A 17,037-nucleotide genomic window follows, 5' to 3' on the forward strand; every position below is an offset into this window, starting at 1 on the left:
CACAGTGGCCACAAGAATTTGTGCACTAAAAGAGCAGAGGAAGAAGTCCTAGAGACAAGATTTCCCCAGAAGACTCATTGAGGGGTAATTCCCAATGGGGCCTCAGACACAACCTACCTGTTGAAAAGCATGGCACAACCATTTTCTCTGCTGTAATCACAGCTAAGAATGAAAAAGCGTCAGGGCATGGTGGCACACACCTTTAATCCTACCACTAGGAAGGCAGAAGCAGATGGATCTCTGAGTTCGAGGCCAGCCTTATCTACATAGCAAGTTTTAGAACAGCCAGAGCTGAGTTTGGTTTCCAACACCTACCTCAGATGGCTTACAACCACCTATAAGTCCACTTCCAGGGTATCCAACACCCTTTATGGTCTCTGCACGTCACTGCACTCACACCCTCATATAGACATACACACACATAATTAAAAATAAAAAACTACAGAGATAATAGACTTTCAATATGCTGAAAGAATAGTATCAAGCAAGCCCATAAGGGAGATAGTTCCATTTGCAGAAGTCCACCCTAGTAAAACATAAAAGTCAAGCCAGTAATTACACTGTCTGCTTAGCAAATGGAAGATATAAGAGTACAGAGTTTGTAAAATCCATAATGCTAAATATTAAAAAATACGATACATACAAAGAATTATGTACATAGCTTCAGGGAAAACAAACCCTAGACAGACATCCAGATACTGTTCTAAGAACCAATCAATGTTTTCAAGCTATTATAATTACACTAGAAAAATAAAAATCAATTCAAACAACTGAAAATTATCTTAATTAATAAGAAGTTTCAACACACAAGTTGGCTTCAACCCTACAAAGATCCACCAGCTTCTGCCTCCAGAGTGTTGAGATTAAATGCATGAACACCCAAACTAGAAAAAATGTTTACAAAAGTTAAAACCATTAAGAAAGATTAACTGAGTATGTTTAACATTATAATGGACACACTAAGAAGGTCATTTATGTGAAAGTGAGATCAGTAACAAAGGATGAGCCACAGAAATGACTGACGGTGGGGAGCCAGGAACTTACTAATACATGAACAGGCAGACCCCCAAAAGAGCCAAGAGTACATGAGGACATAAAATCACTAGCCAGAATTTCCCAAATTTAATTAAAAATACCAATTTTTAATTCTAAAAATCTTCGCCAACCCCAGAATGTCAACTACAAAGATAATGGCTCTAGGCTAAGGACATAATGAGGTAAAGGGGCAGTTCCTACAAGCCAAACAGTCAGGAGGTTCAGTTGGGGCTGCCTACCTTTCTCAGTCCTAACAGAAAGGTCAACTTGTCCTCTGTGCTATTTCTTTCTTTTAGATGCTGGCCATAACCAAAGTGGGCTTTGACCAGAACTTCGGGCTTTCTTACTTTTCCTCTACAGCGTCTCCCCATCATGCACCACCTGTCTAACCACTATCTGATCTCTGAGCCTGCTCACATGGCTCGGATCTTCTCATTCTCCTCCTCCAGGCAGCTGCTGAGATTTACAGCTTGCCTGGCCTGGGATTTTTTTTAATCCAAAAAAACTATACTCAAACTTCAAAAACAGGAAAAGGGTAATTTTCCCATGAACACAAAGCATTCTTTATAAAGCTTATACAATGAGATTTACTCCTATAATAAAACACTTTCATGTGGGAAGGAAAAATAAGGCTTATTTATCCCTTTAAAAATCATGTTAATACAAAACTAAAATACACTGCCTTCTGTGTTAAAAAACAGAAAGCTAACACCACTACAGCCCAACTAAGCCACTCCTACCTACACTATTTTGAGCAACAGCAAACTCCTCTCTTGTCACCACCACCTAATTTGCTTGTTTACGGTCCTTATCTACAAAATAGGTAGGTAGAACTTGATTACCTCACTCACTCTGCCACATACACACTTGATTATGGGGGAAATACATACTCAGATGTGACTGGTAAAACACATACCTTGGATTAAACTTTGCTTCTTCCATCATTTTTTTGAAATCTTCCTTGGCTTGCATTATTTTGTTTTTCTTTTCTCTGCGTTCTTCCTCTGCTCTGGTCTTGACATACTGATCAAACACCTACCACACAACCCCCCCCACACACACAAAAAAAAGAGAGAGAAATACCAATTTTATAATGCAGTCTTTTTTTTTTTCTTTTTCTCTTTTTTTGGTTTTTCGAGACAGGATTTCTCTGTGGTTTTGGAGCCTGTCCTGGAACTAGCTCTTGTTGACTAGGCTGGTCTCGAACTCACAGAGATCCGCCTGCCTCTGCCTCCCAAGTGCTGGGATTAAAGGCGTGCGCCACAACCGCCCGGCTATAATGCAGTCTTAATAGAAAATTATAAAACAAAGACTCCATCCAAACTGTACTAGGGCCTGTATACTAAGTATAGATAATTAACAGTACATTATCTCCAGCAAATCTCACTTCAAAGTTTCACCAAAATAGTGCACAAGTATATGGCTCTCCATTTAGCAGTCTGGGACAAAATAGAAAAAGAGAAACAAAGAAAAGTTTCACAATTTTCTCCCATTGGTACAATATATAAGTATTTCAAACAGAGACATCCAAGCTAAACCATAGTCCTCTTGAACTCATTCTAGCAAAGTCAGAAGCACGGAGTCCATAATTTAATTCTACTTCAATACTTAAGTCTATTCTATACTATCTCCCCACTTAGTATCTGGCCCTTAAGAAGTTTGCTCCCTGTTCTAAAAGGTCAAATAAACGAGTGTCTCCTATCTTGAGGCAACATGATTTCTGAAAGCAGCATGCCAGAATAAAAACTGCATCTCAGAACTGAGGCACAGTTCTCTCTGAACTATGGGGGTTGGGGCTACTCCCCTCAATTACTAATCTAAGTAATCCCTCAGAGGCATGCCCAAAGACTTGTCTTCCTGTGTAAGTCCAGATTCTGTCAAACTGACAATATTAGCCATAACCAGAGCATCTTTGCAGAAGTGTCACCATGGGAGCCCACCCAGATGGCAAGCTGTTTTGGTGCTTCACTCTTCACCATGAGGCAAGAGTTCAAAGGAATCTGGTTTAGGACTCTGTCAAAATCAAAGTTCCAAAGGAAAGGTGGGGGGGGGGGGGGGAGACAACACACACAATTTAAACAAGTTATGAAACTAACTATAAAAGAAACCTAAAAAAACCTTAGAAATTGATGTGGAAAAAGTAAAATTTGAACTGAACAAGTTGGCTAAGAATAGTGAGGGAAAGCACATTTAAAAAGAATCAAGAGAAAAGAACAGGATTTAAGGATGAGGGCTATGGATTTAGTTCAGCGGCAGAGCACATGCCCGACACATGGAAGACCAGGGGTTCAATATCCAATACCACAGAAAAAAAGGGAAGGGGGGAAAAAAGGTGCAAGAGAGAGGCTGGGGATGAACTCAGAAAAGTAAATCTGCTGCTTCAAAACAAAACAAAACAAATTTGGAGAAACTGTGACTGGGAAGTTCATGCACCATACAGAGAACCTAGTATTATTATTTTTATAAAGGTGTATAGTGTCAAACTTTCTTCTAAACACTTATCTCTATATCCAAAATTTACTCAAGCTTTCAGCCCTCATCATAGAACTTCCTTTTCGCAGTCGATGGCTATTAATAAAGAATGAGTAGCTCTAGAGTTCTCAATCCTAAATGAGACACCTGTATCACACTACTCCCATAGTGCAGGGAGCACTGTGGAAGAGGAATTGGAACTACTGCTAAAGTAGATGTTGAGGAGGAGCCAGAGGCTATGACTGCCTGAAAACGACCTGGTTAAGACCAACCCAGGGCAAAGTCCAGCACAAAAGAGGAAGGGCTACAGGACTTACATAAAAATGAAGACTTCAGCAATTAAGGACTGTTGAGTAGAATGTCCCACTAGGTTACCTGTGATCCAGTCAGTGGCCTATACCAAGAGGATGTGAGCTGGGAAGCAGTCATGGCAACGGAGGGTCTGGGAAGAGCTGGGGTTGATATTATAATACATTGCATGCGTGTATGAAACTCAAAAAGTAACAATAATAGTGACAACAAAAGTAATGAATGAAAGAGAATTTCCCAAAACTGAAAAACAGCAATTTCCATATTGCATAATGTAATCTACTCGGACAAATCTCATTGGAACACCATCAGATCACAAAGGGTTGAGAGAGAATATACATATTTACTGGGTCTAAGGGAATCAAGAAAATAATAGGTAACACTACAGCTTCAAAAATATCTCTGAACATTAAAAAGCAAAGCAAAATCCTTAAGAAACAATACTTAGCCAGCCCTACAGTGCCAAAAAAGACAAACAAGGCTTCCTCAAATATGTAAAACTCAGTAAGTTATCAACACCCACCCCCCACTTCATTGTAAGCTAAAAAGGGATGAAAGCAGCAAAAATAAGTACAACAAAAACCACCTCTGATTGGGCACAACGAAGGTAGATGGAGCACAATTTTGAAAGCAGCCCAGACTACATGGGAATATCCATCTTAAATGTACGCACCAAGGAGGAACTCAGTAGCAGAGCATTACTCAGCTCATAGAACACCTTCATCTACAGTACTACCCCAATGAAAACCAGACAAAAACCTCATGATGGAGCCAACCAAACAAACGGATGAAAGAGGCCTTCCAAATGATCAGAGTTCATCTCTGAAGATGACAGCCAAAGAGAAGGTGAATTCAGAGAGCTGTGGGGGAAAAGGTCTCACTCCAGCATCAGAAGGTCCATAAATACACATGAGATAAACAGAAAATGTTTCCTAAAATGCCTTTCGCCAGGCCAGTCTACACACAGTACCATCAACAAAACTGTATGTACTGAAACTCTAGATTACCTTACCCTGCCAGAGAGAGACAACACTCCTTAAGTCACAGGAAAGCCTCTTTTCTCCTATCTTCCTAATCACCCAAGTATTACATAATATATTAAAAGTAACTTCTTTCCTTGAAGCAGGAACATAAATGAAAGCCTCTGCATCTCTGCTTTCTGAGTGTCAATATTACCACAACAGCCTCAACCAACTTTTTCGATACTTGAAAGAATTATATATCCCCTCCTTTAAGATAGTCCAGACCAATGAATGCTATGAATTACTGAGATGCACATCATAGAAAACAAGGGTTCTCCTATGCTCTCAAATAGCTCCTTATGCCTATCACGCTTTCCAATATACTTGAATGAATGTGCCCTATTTTAAACCATCATTTTCTTTTAATTTCAATTCATGAATGCAACAGTTACAATGAGAGTGGATAGGTTTTAAAAGTAATTCCTAGCTAAGTTCCTTTTATAAATATAAGCAAAACTACATTAGAAAAGGACTATACCACCTAGGCAGTTCTGGGGATGCTGGTAACATTTCTTTATCTTGGTAACTTACACGCATACATGTTCCTCTTGTAAATATTCACTCATCATTTTTGCTTTTCTAAGTGTTCTTTTTCTTCATAAAATAGTTTATGGGGCTGAAGGATGGCAACACCAGTAAAGTTTAAGCATGGGTACTGAATTCAGATTCCCAGCACCCACAGGAAAATCAGAAACAATGGTGTACATCTGGTCCTCAGGCTCTGGTGGGAGGGAGCGGATGAAGACAAAAGGATCCATAAAGGTTACTGGCCAGCCAGTCTAGCCAAATCAGTAAACTCCAGGTTCAACGAGAGACTAACAAAACTAAGGTGGACAGTGAGGAAGGAAGACACCCAACCTTGACTCCTAATCTCCGTTTGCACATGCACGCACTCACACATGCACATCACACCTGCATAAATACGTATGTTTACAAAAACACGAGACTATCTAATTATCATATCAATATCGCCTAGATGCACAATCCTAAAGAATCATGCTGGCAACTTGATCCTAACAGTCAATTTTCTGAAACTCTGAATTACATACATTAAAGCAATAACTCATCCAAATGTTAGTAATTATCTACACCAGAGCCTAAACTCCTCCACAGACTTCTGTGAAAACACCGTTTTATAATTTGTCACAACATATAATAAAAATTTCTAACCCTTTAGGATACCTTTCATCCAAAACAAGATTAAAGACAAACCATAAGCTAAAACGTATGGTTAGAACTGAAGGATGCAATTTTAGATTAAGACATTAAACTGAAATTTTTGTGAAGTCAAAACACAAACTTGGATAGGAAATTATGATGTGCAAATGTTTAGTAAGCACCTATTTACTTTATCCTTTATTTTTTATTCACATGCAAATAATAAAACCAAGTACTTAAGATATATATAACTTAAGTTCTAAATAGTACTTGGGTTTCACTCAGACAGAAATTTTAACCCCTAGTAATGTAAAAAATGTGCTGTTAAGTTTTCTAGGTTTTTTTTTTTTTTATAATAGTCACTGATCCAGACACCATATAGAACTAAACTGCTGCCCTTACAGAGTTTACATCCTGCAGGAGAGGGAAACATATGATAAACAATGTGATTTTATTTTATTTCCACTTATCTATTTGTATGTATACATGTGTATCTATCTGTGGAGTATGTATGTGGGCATGTATGCCACAGCACGTCTATGGAGAGCAGAGAACAATCTGCAAGGACTGGTTCTCTTCTTCCATCATGTGAGTTTGCAGATCAAACTCAGGTCAGGTGAGTCACCCTGCCAACTCCAATCTACTAATTTCAGATAATTAGAGCTATCAGTGCTATTCAAAAACCATAACAAAACCACAAAAGGTAAAGAGAATATTGATACAAACTGATTATGCAAAGAAGTGTGTTGCCTTATCCGTTGTTGTGGCTATAATATGCACAGAGAAGAACTTTAGAGGAATATAGCAATGACCACATGTAAAACATTCCATGTCAAGAGTCTGTTTTACCTTAAATGAAATAGAATACATTAGACAATTTTAAGAATAGCAACTTAATCGAATTTCTCTTAAATCTTAAATGACTCTCGGCTACTATGTAGAAAAACTTGACTATGAAAGAAATAGAAGAAGAAAGGGGGCTATTTAAAAAATATGAGGCTACAAGATAAGAGTCCATCTTTGTGGTTTAGACATGTAGTATTCATGCACACAAACATTCCAAGTACCACACTTCCCAGTATTCACAAACACAGACAAACTGGCACACTGGTTAGGAAGGCAGTGAACAGTGGTCATGTCTGCTGGGAATTACAGATGGGTGTTTCTTTCTTAAACTCTATTTTGTTATTTTCTACTCTAAATTTACATAATTTGCACAAATTGATAAATGCAGACATAATTTCATTAAGTATAAGGCACATATGAAAGTGGCAAAAATAACCTTGTTTCTGAACTGGGAAAGCTTCCACACTGACCTAAGCACTAAGATGCAAAAGTATGTTGTGAAGTACTGTTAAAAAAAAAAAAAACAAAACCAGATGGAGGTTAAAGGGTGTGTGCTGTGATTCCAGCACATGAGAGCAGTGCAGAATGACTGCGAGCTCAGCCAGGCTGGGAGCTTGTTTAAACACTTAAAACATCAAATTTCATTTAAGTAAGTTCTCACTATTTTATTTCCTTTTACCTGTTTTCTTTCTTTAGGATTGAGAAGCAAGTACCGAGGGTCAAATACTATCTTGTGCAACTCCTTCTCCCACGTTGAAAAAGCAGACACCTTTAAAATAAAAAGAAAGCATTGCCTCATAATTAAGCAGAAAGGTCATAATTTTGCTTGAAATCTACAGGGCATCTGTTTATAAAGGAGACATTAAAACCATAGTGAAGTTTCCATCACTAATAAATGATAAGCAGTGGGAGGCTAGCAACAGCAAATTTCCACATTAATTGGCTCTGACCATTTCTTTGTTATAAAGAAATAACACACACTTCATTGCTCATTAAAATAACCACTACTGTGTGACATTTTAACCTTAGTACATCAGAAAAGGCCTTGAAGATTTGCATTTTGATTTCACACCCTTAACTGCAATCTTAAAAGCAATATTGTGATTTAAAATAGAATGGCTTACTTAGTCAAACACATTTGCGAATACAACCAAAGTTTCTTTCTCATTTAGCTTTCAATATCATAAAAGTATCGTTTTTTTCGCCAAAAGCCACTCTGAAGATAGTGGAAGAATCATATATACCTTACCTATCTGAAGCAGTCCGCAATTCTGCAACGTTAATACTCATTCATGTTACCGAAATTATATGACCCCACAAATGTTAAATGCTATTTTTACTTAAGGACAGCAAAATGCCACTTAGTTTAACATGATATAAGCCAAGGAAAAGGCCACTTCAAAAGTGTACAGTAATTTAATAGCTTCCCTTATCCTTCCCACCCCAATTTTATGAGCACTAACCTTAGATTTGACCTTTTAGCAAGACATATTTATATTACTTATATAAAACAGAAATATCTCCCCCAAAGATTGTTTTCTGACCCCTCTCTCTAGCAGCATGTCCTTGAACTGCTTCATTCGAGCCTCCAGAGGGACAATGGCCCTTTCTCGGGCAGCTTTAATTTCAGCTTCCATGGCAGCTTCTTTCTCTGAATCAATGTCTTTATTATCATCTCTCCTATAAAAAAAATAAATCGTAAGGTGGTATTAATACAAATCTTACTAAGTTCTTAAAATCAGGGGAATTTTCAAGGCACTACTAAGCAGCATATTTTTGACTAAACAAATCATCCTGACGATCTCAAATAAAATATATGGCATAGCTTTCATTCTAATAATAAAATTATAATGCATTTCTAACGTTACAATGGCTATACTGGTCAAAAAAAAAGTTAATGTATTTTCTCTCTTACTCCAGTTAATATAGAAGGTGAACTAAAATGAAAAAACTTTTCAGGCATTGCTTGCAAAATTACGATAGAATTAAATAGAATATATTTTTAGTTCTTGATACATAGAAAAAATTAGCATTTCCCAAAATATTTTATTATAAATTCTTAAAATATTTAAAAATCTATTAAGATGATAAAAAGTCTTAATAATTTCAAATATTTATTTTAGGAATAAAATTAAAGTGTCTTCTAACTTGGCCAAGTGTATGATGTCTGAGATAACACCTTACCTACTCGACATTTTTATTACTCACTTTCTGGGTGTCAAGCAGAAGTTTAAGTTGAAGGGCAGGTCACAGAGAACAACAAGGGCACAGGAGTAGTTAGGTGGGAGGGATCAGTAGGAAATAAAATGGTTCAAAGGCTTAGCTTACTTCTTGTTTATCCAAAAAATGCACTTCAGGGCTAAGGTTGGGCCTATTACTTGTATGTATACAAGGAGACTGTAAACATGAAATCAGGTGACCTCTCAAAACATGTGCACTATGAAAAAGAACTATATTTGTATATCTAATCCAAAAACTAAAACCAATGTATTCAAATGTATTTGAACAGATCTTCCTTCTTAAATATGATCTGCTAAGAATATAAAACTAATATTATTCATTTATATTCCCTACACGAGTTACTGCAAATTCAAAAGTATATTATAGGTGGCCTATGAGCTACAAAGACTAATTAATAGTGACAGGTAATTAGCAATTGGGGAATAAAGGAATGCCTCAAAAAGAAACAGAAAACACCACCTATGACCTACAGGAACTTAGCAAGACAGTCTGAGACCTAAGACATGCACAAAATAAACAGGAAAAGCAATTTGCCAAGCAATATACCTTCTTACTTTACTGAAGAACTATTTAAATAGCTAAAGGAGTTCAAAGACAGCAAACAAATATAATAGAATCAACCTTTACAGAATTATACTAAATGTCACAATACAAACTATCACTATCTAGCTCAATAAGATAAGTAAAAAGAAAACTAAGCCAGGAAAAACAGGCTTTTAGCTTTGTACCTAAATAGAGAAGCTCGGGCAATCCACATAAAGGACTTCTTTGACATTCTCCTGATAAAAGCAGTTAAAAACCTTACAGAGATGTCTATAAGAACAAACAATTAAAAACAATCTAAAAGTTTAACATCACAGAAATATCTAAAAATATGGCAAATAAACAGAATGAATACAATCATTTACAATAATTAAGAAAACAAATGTCTAATTCTACAATTTTCTAAAAAGAACATAAAATAACCACAACTAGTAAAATTACATTTGATTAAACAATGAAAAGGTCAATCGTGAAAATAAGAGCTGTCTCAGTTGCAGATTACGGTAATTCTCTTTAATAAGACCTTAATGTAACACTGCTGCCCATAAACAAACAGGTATTTAAAGGAACCACTCTTCCAGGAGTTGTTCTACTCATCTTGCCACAACCGGGCTGCAGTCAATCTGTTCTTTTTCAATCAGAACTATTATCAACCAGTCCCTAGTAATGATCTCAAACTTTCTTATTTGCTGTAAAATAATAATCCCATTTACATACACTTTATACTCCAACTTTACTCCCACCCATAAAAGTAACATCACATTTTGCCCAGTTCTAGAGGACTATTCACACCAATGCTACAACCCTCTTCCATTGTCTCTCACAGTATTTCTAACTGAGTCCACTCCCCACTAGGAAATAATGACCAGACTCTAGGAATAGGCAGATCATACTCTAAGCACATATAAAAAAAGATGTCCATTTTTAATATCACTCTTTGAATGGCATTTGTGTAGGTTGATAAGAGAAATTTTATTTTTTAATAACATCTAGACCTACTTAAGACTGTAGAAATTTAATCAATGAATTCTAAAATGTCAGCTAGCCTCATAATATCTATTTGTATAACCAAGTATTCTGAACTCTAACAGAAAGGAAATCATCTCTACATTACAAAACAAGATTAATATCAGGTCCAAGAAGGCAATTATGACTACTGTTTCCTAGTCACAAGTACTACACATTTACCTTCCAATCACAAACTGATAATTTTATCAACTCTATACTCTAAGTCTACCTGGATATGCATAAACTATGTGTTACTTACTTCCGTTTTTTTGCTTTAATAGGCTCATCTTCATTCATTTCTTCCATTAATTCTTGTTCTTCTTTAACTGTAAGATAAAATTTAGAAGACTGCATAAACATTAGCAGATAACTACTGAATCTCAGCCTGGATTCCTCTGCTAACGACTACCGGAACACGGGTGTTCATGCATGAAAACGCTGCACAGTTACTGCACTCACTTGCACTCATCGAGAACTGCCACTTTTGGATGGACAGCATTGTTGGAGCCGGGTGTCCTAGCAAAGACATTTCAAACACTGTTACAACAGTTATATACACATATTCACAAGCTTTTTAAAAAAATGCAGTCAGGGTAAAATATCTACCTAACAATCACTAAGCCAAGTAAGACAATTCTACAGTTTAATTTACTTTGAGGTTTCCTACCTACCCCTTAACTTTAAAAGGTACAAGTTTTCCCAGTTTTAACTTTACAAATAAATAATACTCCTGATTCATAATTCATAGAACTTTCATAGATGCACATTATGCAACAAATGTGACTCAAATATAAAGAAAATGTTCCCAAAAAAACCCAAAAGCAAATTGTGTATTTTTTGGCACCATTCACTACTATGATTATAAATAACATCATCATGCCTATAAAGTAAATATTGCTGAAGGTGAAAAAAGAGATGGTAACAGAGTACCAGATAGGCAGTTACACTGATCTGCAAAGTACTTTAAAGCACAAAATGACAGAAATTATAAATGTATATATATACATGTATATTCCATGTAAAGTTCTTGACCACTTTAAAGACCACATCAAGATTTATTACATTAGAAGTTTTAAATTATTTGCTTACCATGTTTCTACATTATTTATGAATATGAGTTCCATAAAAACTGAATAAAATACTCTGAATAAACGTAAGTGTAATAAATATATAACAAAAAGTTATACACAAATCTTTGACCCAATGTTCTGAAATACAATCAGTACAGGAAGTAGATTTCAAAATCTCTTAAGAGATAGGATTTCTTTATTCAACAAGGAAGTTGTTATTTAGTTCGAATGATTCAGGGGGGTGGGAGGTAACTATGTATGTAGCTGGTCTGGAACAAACTCTGCAGACCAGACTGTGCTGGATCTGAGATCTACCTGCCTCTGCCTCCCACATGGTAGGTTAAAGGTACATGCCACCGCAGGATTAGCTACTTATATTTTCATAAAAGTTTACATTGTGTAGTCTACAAAATTTTAGCAAAATAAAAATATTCTGCATAGTCTGATTATTGCAAAATATATCACTAGTAACAAAAGGAGACAAAAGGCTATCTAAGGAGTGTTTCAAGTGGCATTAATGAGCACTAAGCCAAGAGCAACAATTCCAAAATCTCAAACTAACTGAAAACCTTCACACAAAGTTAAGACTGTTCTACCAAACAAAACCTTATCCAAATTCTTCACATTTCTCACATTTTTATTGTATCAAACCAGAATAAGTCTATTTTTAAACATTAAATATTTTAAATGGCATTTATACTTCCATCAAAAAATAAAAAGGGGTTAAATCCAGAGCATGAGTTCCTAATTTAAAACTTACTTAGCTTCTTCATGTCTTCCAATCCTTTCTTATGAGGGGGCTCTTGAATAATTTTGTCAACATCTGCCCTTCCAATCAAATCATCAGGTCGGTCCCACATAGAAAGACGAGTGGTGGGGTTGTAAAAGAAGACCCGCTCATCGCCAGTCCAAACAACACACCTGAAGATTAAGATAAAATACCATTTTTCTCTATTACAAAAATGCACTCTGACGGCTATGTCTTTTAATGTTAACTCTCAAAAGACGAAAGGTCAGTAAGTAGTAAGAAAAGGAAAGATCCTAATTAATAATGGTTTTCATATGGCTTTCAGAACAAAAGAGGGCCAAGTAGCTACAAAAATGCAAACCAATGTGTGGTTAGAGTTTAAAATGTTTACAAACTGAATTCACCCAATTTGACAGCACTAAATTTTAAACTATTTAAAGTTCAAAGGCAACAAAAAAGCTAGTGTGCTAGATATCTCTATAATTTTGTTCTAATGACTGCAGAACCTGAAAAAGCTGTTGCTGCTATTGATGCATAACACACTGCTATTATTGATTTATTTATATAAGTATAAATATATACACATATATAATTTGAGTTTTGTCAATTTTGGAAAAAGTATCCCAGTTTACTGCATTGAGTCACCATTGTACAGAAATTAACAACCATATTGGTCTCAAAATGTTGAACTTAATTTTTCTTTCCATTTGTTCAGGGGTAACACACTGTATTAAATATATAAGGTCTTATCTACATGGGTTTGATTACAAAAACTAATATTCTCTAAATAATAAAAAAACTAACACCATAAAAACTCTACAGCTTAAAAAGCAAGTCACAGTACCCAATAAATTCTTAGTATTTCTTAATAAAGCAAAATTACATATCAAATGCAAACATGATCTAATTATAGGTGATATAAAATATAAAGAACTACACTAGAACCCCACAAACCACTACAGTCCATTAATCCTATTTTTACAATTAGAAAATTCAAGTCATAACAAAAATCAAGCATAAGAAAGGATTTATAAGTTTCATAATAAATATATAGAAGTACAGTGAGTCAAAATTTACAGAGGCAACTATAAGGAAGTAAGTAGCCATTTATGCCCCTTTACAAGTTCTAGTCTGATGATAGTTTGTATAAGAGCAGACAGCCAAAAGTCCAAAGGAAACCAGATCTCTCTAGACAATCAAAAATTAACAACTGTCAAGCTCAAAGTGACCTGGACATTGAAATGAGAAAAGGATCCTATGGTGAAATAATCAGATTCCACAGTAACAACTAAATTTCATGGGATAAAGAAAACTGTATCTGAAATTAATGAAAAAAAAAACCAGCTGTTTTCAGAGAAGAAATAGAAACAATTTTAAAGATAAACAGGAAATTGATTAACTGAAACTGGGGTTGGAGAGATGGCTCAGCAATTAAAAGCACTGACTCCTCTTCCAGAGGCACCTGGTTCAATTAGCAGCACTACATGGCAGTTCACAGGTAACTCTTTTTTCAATGGCTCCAATGCCCTCCTCTGGTCTCCCTGGGTACTACACACATGATGCATGGGGAGACAGACACACATGAAGACAAAACACACACACATAATATTTCCAAAGGCTTATATAAAGGACAGACTTCGCTCATACAGGTAAACCTCAAACAAAATAACTTCAAAACACCTGGCCTAGATAGGACCAGCTGTTAAAGTACAAAAATCACGATAACTAGGGATGGGAGAAAGAAATGACAAAACTTCTCTGAGCGAACTTTAATCCTTACCAAGAGCCCCACAATCCAAAATATGAAGGAACATCATTAAGGTTCTGGGAAAAGAAATTACCAACGAGAACTTCACATCCTACAGAACCAAAAGGGGAAAGAATTTTAAAGAAAAGGGACTAAGAGGTTCCAACCCAGAAGACCAGATTGAAAAGGAACGTTCTCAATGCTGATAACTCAACAAAGCCTGTGTTTTAAGCAATGAAGGCAGGAATTGTCAATACAAAATATCATCATCTTCTTAAGTTCTTTGAAATTCTATTTGCCTGATGGAATTTTAATGCACACAGCAGTTCTATGTAAGATAACTAAGACATAAGCCAGGGTGTACAGGTTTAAAGGGCCCTGCCCTGCAGGGTTTATCCATAGCAGAATGGGGAAGTTACATATGGGTGCTATAATTCCTGAAGTAACGACTGAAGACAAAAGAGATGCCCTCAAAAAGCCATTAAGTTAAACAGAATGCTAAACAAATCAAATATAAATTAAGAGAGAACAGAGGAACAGAAGGTTAGAAAAGAAAACCAGTAAATAATTATATCTCAAATTCAATGCTATCAAAATTTACATTAACTGTTAATAGTTTCATTATACCAAATAAAAGCAAGAACTGACAGAGTAGATTTTAAATGACATTGTAAGCTGTTTGTATAAACCATAGCAAAATTGAAATATAAAAATATATCCAGCCGGGTGGTAGTAGCACATGCCTTTAATCCCAGCACAAAGACAGGCCAACCTCTGGGTTTGAATTGTAATATAAATATCTGTTTTCTGATGTTCTTAGGCAACTCCTGTGAAAAGGTCATTAGACTACCAAAAGAGGTCGCAACCCATGTGTTAAGAACCTCTAACTTAAGGGATGCAGACTACTGGTCCGGAAGATGTGAATGGGAGTCTGAGCAGACTGGTGGTGGTGGGGAGGCCGTAGACCCAGAATGCTTAAACCCCTCACCTACTACCTTGTTTTCAGATCTGCCCTGCTCAGTCCCTCCCCACCCTCAACCTCAAGCTTTAACCCCCTTAAAAAAAAGTCTTAAAAGGTCAATTGGGGGGAGGGGGGATACAACCCTACAGATAAAAATCATAAGAAAAACAGTTAAGGGTTTGGAGGGAGACTAGATTCAAATGTCTAGACATATAAATTACAACTGTTTCACAACAGAAAAAATAAAGAAGCAATAATTACAAAAGTCTAAAGGAATGTTCAACTATTCCAAGAACAGGTCCACATGTGAGCATGAAGCCCCAAACGTATGAGGTTGGTTACCAGTTTTATCATGATAAACCAAACTCAGGAGCATGCGTATTAAATACAGACTATTTTTATAACTCTGATTTTATATAGAAACATTTTGCATAATTACTTTTAAATGAGTTTATTAAGTTTATTAAATCAGTGAATAATATATGTAGAAAACCATACCTAGGGTCTTTAAAACACATTTTTACTACAAGCCTTAGTGATATTCCCTACATACAAAATCACAAAAGCGTAAACTGCCTTAGCAAGTACATGAGATAGAGTTAATTACACTAAAGGCAGTGTCAGTACTGATATTGTGGCCCGTGTGAGAAAGGTAAATAGTACAGTTATGCTGCCCTCATTGAGAAACAGGAACTCAGTACGATGTGAGACAGATGATGCATTCAGAAAAATGGCGCTACAAAACTCAGTGGCACGAAATGGTATGAAGTCACATTGTACCTTTAAATATGAGTCTTCCACCTAAATCTACCACAGTATTTTTAAAGTCAGAATTCAACAGCAGCACTATCCCAAGATTTAACACCGTGACTTATAAATGTCACTGCTCACAAAAATGAACTAGGTCTCCTTGGAAAAATAGCTAAATCCAAAACCAGAAATACAGAAAGACAAGCCTCAACATCTTGTCACAACAGAAAGAAACAGAAATATGAAAGAATCAAATCAGGAGTGATTTAAGAACCAGAGATGAGCTATCAGTAAAGATAATACCTCCACCAGAAGAAACATAAGGACATTTAAGTCAACTATTCTGGAACTGCTAAATACTTTCTAATACAGTCTGTCCCCTTAAGATAGCAATGCTAATGAGGGTCTCTCTCCACAGATATTTCCATTAATAAAGTAGAAAAGGAGCTAATACAAGGACATACCACTGTCATCCCTTAATAACATAGAATCTAGTCTAGGGATGTCATTGCCCTCAAGATCTGCTTGCTATTTTGTGGGAAATTCAAAAAGAAAAGAACCTATTTAACATTATCTCACAGACATGGTTTTTAAACACAGATGCTGGGTCACCACAGGGGAAAAAAAATGGAGGGGGGGGCAGCAGAGAGGGACAGGGACAAAAGTAGCAACAAAAATAAGTTGTGAAAGACTCTATGTAATAGTACAAAGCCTCAAGAAGAAACAAGTAGCCACAGTACTGCAGTGGATATGGGTTAAATAAGTGAGAAGGAACAGAGGAAGAAACACTAATGTGGCAGAGGAAGAAAGGGAAAAACCACACCCAAGAAGCAAAAAACAAGCCCAAGAAGAGTAAGGAGATTATTCCATAATTGGATTATAAGTTGTAACTTTACAGATTTCTGTAATAATCACATAGTGGGAATCTACATATGCATAATTATATGTACATAGAAATAAATTTAAAACATTAAATAATAAAAAGCAGGCTCAAGATTTCACAGTGGTTCAAATACACAACTATAAGGACACGACCATAAAGGGAAGAAGATATTTGTTTGGTCATTATGGAAAATATTTGTGCCAACTGAATTTTAGGTCTGCATACCCCAACTATAACAAACAAG

General features: G+C 36.0%; 1 protein-coding gene across 5 annotated transcripts in view; it reads right to left on the bottom strand.

Annotated features, from left to right (window-relative positions):
- LOC121453456 (transcription elongation regulator 1-like) overlaps window positions 1–17,037 on the bottom strand; it is a 49,514-nt gene that overhangs the window by 10,672 nt on the left and 21,805 nt on the right. For 3 of the 5 annotated variants that reach the window (XM_041660253.1, XM_041660251.1, XM_041660255.1), the window contains 7 exons: window positions 12,465–12,625; window positions 11,094–11,150; window positions 10,894–10,960; window positions 9,812–9,862; window positions 8,387–8,522; window positions 7,522–7,611; window positions 1,952–2,070 (listed from right to left, as the gene is read on the bottom strand). In XM_041660253.1, coding sequence (XP_041516187.1) covers window positions 1,952–2,070; window positions 7,522–7,611; window positions 8,387–8,522; window positions 9,812–9,862; window positions 10,894–10,960; window positions 11,094–11,150; window positions 12,465–12,625 — 681 coding nt within the window. The remainder of the gene's footprint in view (window positions 1–1,951; window positions 2,071–7,521; window positions 7,612–8,386; window positions 8,523–9,811; window positions 9,863–10,893; window positions 10,961–11,093; window positions 11,151–12,464; window positions 12,626–17,037) is intronic. The other 2 variants (XM_041660254.1, XM_041660252.1) reach the window with 1 other exon arrangement.

The sequence above is a fragment of the Microtus oregoni genome, unplaced genomic scaffold, assembly GCF_018167655.1.
Source record: "Microtus oregoni isolate MIOR12 unplaced genomic scaffold, Mior012 000011F_ref0000422, whole genome shotgun sequence".
Classification (NCBI taxonomy): domain Eukaryota; kingdom Metazoa; phylum Chordata; class Mammalia; order Rodentia; family Cricetidae; genus Microtus; species Microtus oregoni.